This window comes from Leucopleurus acutus (assembly GCF_964270905.1).
Source record: "Leucopleurus acutus genome assembly, chromosome: 20".
NCBI lineage: Eukaryota > Metazoa > Chordata > Mammalia > Artiodactyla > Delphinidae > Leucopleurus > Leucopleurus acutus.
Window position 1 is genome coordinate 46,716,359 of NC_139162.1, and position 6,497 is coordinate 46,722,855.

At 45.5% G+C, this 6,497-nt stretch overlaps 1 protein-coding gene across 1 annotated transcript; it reads right to left on the reverse strand.

The window, feature by feature from the left end:
- Positions 1-570: 570 nt before the first annotated feature.
- Positions 571-6,293, reverse strand: LOC309976550 (EP300-interacting inhibitor of differentiation 2-like; the record flags this gene model as incomplete). Its single annotated transcript, XM_082862198.1, is given in 3 exon segments — positions 571-1,475; positions 6,106-6,113; positions 6,116-6,293. Coding segments are annotated over 3 exon segments (684 nt in total). The 3' UTR covers positions 571-977.
- Positions 6,294-6,497: the final 204 nt, after the last annotated feature.

The following is a 6,497-nucleotide window of genomic DNA, read 5'->3' on the forward strand; positions in this document are numbered from 1 at the left end:
ACACCCCAATTTCAGAGACGTCAATATATGAAAAGTGCATTTAGAATCAGAGCAATACTGTATTTGTGCCCATGCCACGGGATATACAGACAAGATTAACTATTATAGCAACTTTTTTGGCCAATAGAAAATGATGGGAAAAAACCTAAATGCCCATCAGTATGTTCCTGGTTAAGTAAATTACAACATAACCACAGAATGGAATAAAATGCAGCTCTAAAAAAGAATGAGGAAATGTAGTGGTTTGGAAGGATCTTTAAGATAAGTTCTTACTGAAAATGCAATGCATAAATCAATAAATATAATTTGTCAACTTTTGTGAAGAAATGAAAAAAAAAAACCCACCCAGATTTGTATTTGCTTGTGTATACATAGGGAAACTGAAAAGACAGAAGAGGTACTGTGGTTACAGATGGGAATTGTGGTAGGTACTGGGTGGGCGGGGGGCAAGGGATAGAAGACTTTTCATTGCACACTTTATATTTTGGGGGCTTATAAATAGATTATTTACCAAAAAAGTATTAAAAATTGAATGAAAGAAAAAATCCAGAAATTTCCGATAGTCTTGAATACATAATTTATCATGTAATATATACAGTATTTACTTTGCCTTTCATTTGAAATGCCTCAGAAAACACAAAATCCATCTTACACTATGGGCTCTATTGGCAGTTTTTCTTCATCAAGTCTCAATTATATAAAACCATTCTTCACTTTAGTGAAGCAATTCTAAAAGACATTTCCACAATGCAGGGAAAACAGTCTGGATCAATCACAAACTCAAAGGACGTTAGAGGAGTCATAACGTTTTTTATTTTCTTCTATTTATTTTCTGATGGTTTTTCTTGATAAGCTTCCTTTTCTTTTTCAACTGTGCCTTGCCTTATTCTCAAATATTTTGACTTTTTAAAATCAAGTTACAGGATTGGTATGACTGTACTGAACGCAGAGGTTCTTGAAGTAGTTTCATCACTAAATTATTCTCTACCGATAAACTTATCACAACCAAGTTCTTCTATCAGAGGATTGATAATTTCAGATGCAGTCAGAGTTATACTAAATGTTAAAATATCAAAATCCATCCTCTGAGGATTCCGCTGATATTCGGCATCAAACGCTGCTTCCCTTGCTCTGCAGGCTTCCACAAATCTCCTGCGGCGTCCTTCAAGCTCCTGAATTCTGCCGGGAGCAATCGGGTAGTGTTCCAGATAGTGGCGGAGGAGCTGCTGATAATTAATTCCTAAAACGCCAAGTGGGTGACGGAGGCGGAGATTCGGCAACGCAGCCAGGCCTGGGCTGTTCCCGGGCCTGGACCGGCGTCTGCCCTCAGGACCCTCTTCCTCTGCTGGCTCCGCCAACAATCGGGCAACCTCTGCAATCCGGGCTTCCCTGGCCGCCGCCATCGGACCTTCCCTGGCATCCGCCACTGGACCTTCCCTGGCCGCCGCCATCGGACGGTCCCTGGCCTCCAGAGGCTGCGCTGGGGCCGGCTCCCGCCTCCCGCCGCCTACCTCCGCCTGCGGGACGTCGCCGTTGTCATTCGCCGCGCCCTTCGGTGGGACACTGCTGTCTGCGGGCAGCTCGGACATCCCGGACCGCGGGGTCAGCTCGGCCGCTCTCAGAAAAACGGGAATAACGGTACAGCGCGATCAGCGGTGTGCAAGTAAATGCGCGTGCGTGAGCGCTGTGCACACAGGTCAACGCTGTGGGCAAACCCACGTGCACGAGCGTAGGGCCTGTGGCTGAACCTAAGAGCACTGCGCATGAGTCATCCCCACGCGCCTGCGATCTTCCAGGTGCCACCTAGCGGCCGGAAGAGCCAACAAACACACCTGAAACCTTCCCCTGTTACCCAGAATGTCTAAGGGCGGAGTCGAGCCTTGTTTTACATTTCAACTAGTTTAATGTCTACAAGGAAAGTCTCACAAGATCGCTTCCTGTTGGCTTTCCCAAGATTACATCCTAGGATGCCTCTTCCTTCTTGTTCTCTAGTGATTATAATGCCACCTCTATTTTATACCCAGATAGTTTAGATTCATGGGTTATTTTGGGGGTAGGGTGTGGTTCTTTATTCTTTTCCATTTATTCATTTGCCTATCTTCACCCATACCAATCCTCTTAATTACTAAAACTTTGTAATAATGTTCCCTTGTTATTAAAAAAAAATGCTTTGGCTATTCTTGGACATTAATTTTTTTTCTAAATCTTTTTCGTACAATATAACATGCAGGAAAAATATACAAAATATAACTATACGGCTGAATGATTTATCGCAAAGTGAATGTCCATGTAACCACCACCTGGGTCAAGGAATTGAATATTTCTAGTATCCCAGAATCCTTTCCCTCTTCTTATCACTATTGTCTCCTTTCTACCCAGAGGTAACTACTATGCTGATATGTATGGTAATTATTTCTTTGCTTTTCTTTATGTTTTACTACCTAGAGCTGCATTCTGATACTGTAGTTTAATTTTGCTTGTTTTTTTGAATTTTACATACTCTTGTGTATCGTTTCTTTCCCACAACATTATTTTTATGAGATTCACCTATGCTTTTCATTGTGGTTATAAATACTTCATTTTCTTTCTTTCTTTTTTTTTTTCTTCTTTTCTTTCTTTTTTTAACATCTTTATTGGAGTATAATTACTTTACAATGGTGTGTTAGTTTCTGCTTTATAACAAAGTGAATCAGCTATACATATATATATATATCGCCATACCTCCTCCCTCTTGCGTCTCCCTCCCACCCTCCCTATCCCACCCCTCTAGGTGACTTAATTTTCTTGATAGTTACATATCCATTACCATTATTATTTTTCTTTTTGCGGTACGCGGGCCTCTCACTGCTGTGGCCTCTCCCGTTGCGGAGCACAGGCTCCGGACGCGCAGGCTCAGTGGCCATGGCTCACGGGCCCAGCCGCTCCGCGGCATGTGAGATCTTCCCGGACCAGGGCCACGAACCCGTGTCCCCTGCATCGGCAGGCGGACTCTCAACAACTGCGCCACCAGGGAAGCCCGCATTTTCTTTTTAAAATAAATTTATTTATTTATTTATTTTTGGCTGAATTGGGTCTTCGTTGCTGCACACAGGCTTTCTTTAGTTGCGGCGAGTGGGGGCTACTCTTCGTCTTGGTGCGCGGGCTTCTCATTGTGGTGGCTTCTCTTGTTGCGGAACATGGGCTCTAGGCGTGCGGGCTTCAGTAGTTGTGGTTCGCGGGCTCTAGAGCGCAGGCTCAGTAGTTGTGGCTCATAGGCTTAGTTGCTCCACGGCATGTGGGATCTTCCCGGACCAGGGCTTGGACCAGGGCTCGAACCCGTGTCCCCTGCACTGGCAGGTGGATTCTTAACCATTGCGCCACCAGGGAAGCCCCGAGGTTGCATTTTTGTTTTCCTGGTCCAAGCACCACATTTATAAAACACAACACCCAGCCTATGTGCTGCTTCAAACACAGCTTCACCCCAGCATCTGGGCAATGACTAAGTGTGTGGCTCCTTAAAGACAGCTCCCAGGCTAGTCTGGAGACCAAAGGTCCATTGCTGCCACCCTCAGGCTGCCTGGAAAATCACAAATATTTAATAGAAGAATCCCCAGACTTGTATAATAACATATTATTAGAGGGGGAACTAGAAATTGCAGTAATTTGCTATAATACTATGGAGGCAGATATCTGTCCTGTCTTTTGAGGCCCCAAATCACCTTCCAGCTGAAGCTGAAAGGCCCTCCCATTATCCAGGGATAAGAATAGCTCTAGAGAAAATTATGGTGTATTAAACAGAAGTGCTCATGTGGGGAGATGAAAGCAAAAATTTGAGATAGATTCCAGGTTCGCTATTGCTCCCAAGACTGTTCCTGTGTAGCGGCTGTAGCATCTTTGTCTCTGACTCACCGCCAGCATTTCAGAATCATCTGAGGACAGTTTTAGTCATGGTGCAGACTCAACAATTAAGCGAGCTGATATCAGGGGCTCCACACTGGTATATTTTTACAGGAAAAAATAGAGAATTTAAACCCATGGTCATACAATTAACATTTTAAAAGAGGAGGTGAAGAGTTTATAAGGAAAGGGACTGGATCTTCTTCTCCCAAAAGCTGCAAAAGCCTGTAATAAATAGTACTGGTGGGATATTTATCCTTACTGGGAACAACGACTTCCTTTAAAGGATAAATACACATGTTGACCTAAATCAGTACTTTTATGGATAGGGGTTGAAACCACAGCTCAGAATCTGAACCTGGCTTAGGACAATTGGGGAAATCATGATGTCATTCTTGCCTCTTTTTTACCCCTGATTATTCTAGGCCCTACATGTTCTGCTCACTAGATGGGCTTGAGCTGACTTAATGGTGGATATAGGTGCTTCTTTCTCTAAGGGGATTTTCTAGATTTGCTTATCTCTCCTGAGATAGTTAATGCTGTGTTGAGGTCTAAACATGATGTTACAAGCCTTGTCTCTTTTCCCAAGATTGTTACTGTGCTAGATTAATTGTAAAAGTGGCCCCAATTCTCCATCCTCTCTGTTTCTACACGCTTTGTAATAATAGTTCGTAGCTCTTCTCATCAATAGGTAGATTCCTTTTCTCCATCCCTTGAATCGAAACTGGCCTTGTGACTTGCTTTGACCGATAGGATGTGGCAGACATGATGGTGTATCAGTTTCGAGACTGGGCCTCAAGAGGCATTTCATGCTTCCATTCTCTCTCGGACTCCTGTCTCGACCATGAGAACAATCCTGGACCAGCTTGCTGGACGGTGGAAGACACCTGGGACTGGGAAACGTGGTCTCAGACAAGGCATTCAAGATTAGTCAGTCCTGGGAATTCCCTGGTGGTCCAGTGGTTAGGAGTCAGTGCTTTCATTGCCGGGGCCCAGGTTCAACCTGTGGTTGGCTCGTGGCAGGGTCGGGGGGAAGATCAGTCAGCTCCATCTGAGCCACCAGCTGACTTTTAGGCTCACAGACTAAATAAATGCTTGATGTGATTTGCCATGCAACATTATTGTGGCAATAGATTAACTGCTCCAGAAATTGGTATCAGGAGTTGGGTAGTGCCCTAAGAAAAGGCTAAGATACGTAGGGAAAACAGTGAGGAAATTGTTATTGGAACAGAAAAAATGATGACTCATTATGATGTAGTGAAATAATTGGCAAACTGTCGCCTGTGATTACCCAGAAATAGAAATAGAAACAGAAAATAGAAAGTGTTTGGCTAAGGAGATACCCAGGCATACTGCTGATTACTCACTGATGAGTATGATACACAGCGTAGCAAGAAAGGGTTGACCGATAGAAGGAACTGGCTGACTTTCCAGAAGAATTTAAAGGAAATGTAGAGAGACTATGACTTGCTAGGTTGGGAAAGAAAAGCTTTTTTCACATCCAGTGAAAAAAAAAAAGATTGTCAAAGTGAAAAACAGCCTGTGAGTATAGATCAGATTAAAGGTGTGGCTTTATGACTCTTTGTTAAAAGTTCAAAAATGTGAGGCAGTGCGTAGGTGAGCTTCCCAGCTAGAAGAAAGGGTTTCTAGGAAGCCCACAGGCATGGTCCTGCAGAAGCCTGATCTTAAAATAGAAAGAAGTCTAGAGGAAAGGTATGTTTTCCCCCCAGCTTTATCGAGATGAAATTGACACGTAACGTATAAGTTTAAGTTGTACAATGTGATGGTTTGATACATGTATATATTTTGAAATAATTACAATAGGGTTAGTTAACACTTTCATCACCTCACATAATTAACTTTTTTTTTTTGGTGGTGAAAACTATTCCCTGTCTTTCAGCTCATCGCACCCGAGTTCTGCAGCCTGGTGACTGAGAGCCACAGATGTAAAGAGATCTTTGATAAATGTATAATCAGACAGACGCTGGGATAACGCGTTTGCCAGCTGGAATCGTGGGCTACTTCCCTTGCTCTACACACATCCGTAACACACCCAGTTGGGTTCGTCAAACCCTCTTAATCGGCTGCCGTGGGCGCTGGGCACCTCTTCCCCACAACCAAGGCTGCGCCTGTCCCAAGTCAGGCTCGAAGCCTTCGGGCTCGCGTTGCGGTCGTGGGAATTCGGCCGGGTCGGGGCCGTTCCCCTGCCGGGGCGACTCTCGGGGACACCCGTCCCCGCGTGGCCCAGCCACCGGGCCTTCTCTGTCCTCGTCCGTCATCCGACCTTCCCCGGGCTCCGCAGGCCCCGTAGGGGCCGGCTCCCGCCTCCCGCCGCCGACCTCCGCCTGCGGGACGTCGCGGTCGCCATTCGCCCAGCCCGTCGGCGGAACACTGCTGCCTGCGGGCAGCTTGGGCATCTCGGACCGCGGAGCCCGTGCGGCCGCTTCTCAGAAACTTTGGAACAACGCAACAGCACAATTGTGCGCGTGAACACGTGAGCGAGTGCGCATGCTCGTGCGTATCTCTGTGCGCGTGCGTGCACGTGAGCGTGTACGCTCGCGCGGCTGTGTTTAACTGGCATGCTTGTGTGGTGACCGTGCCTGTGAGAAGGTTCATAATGC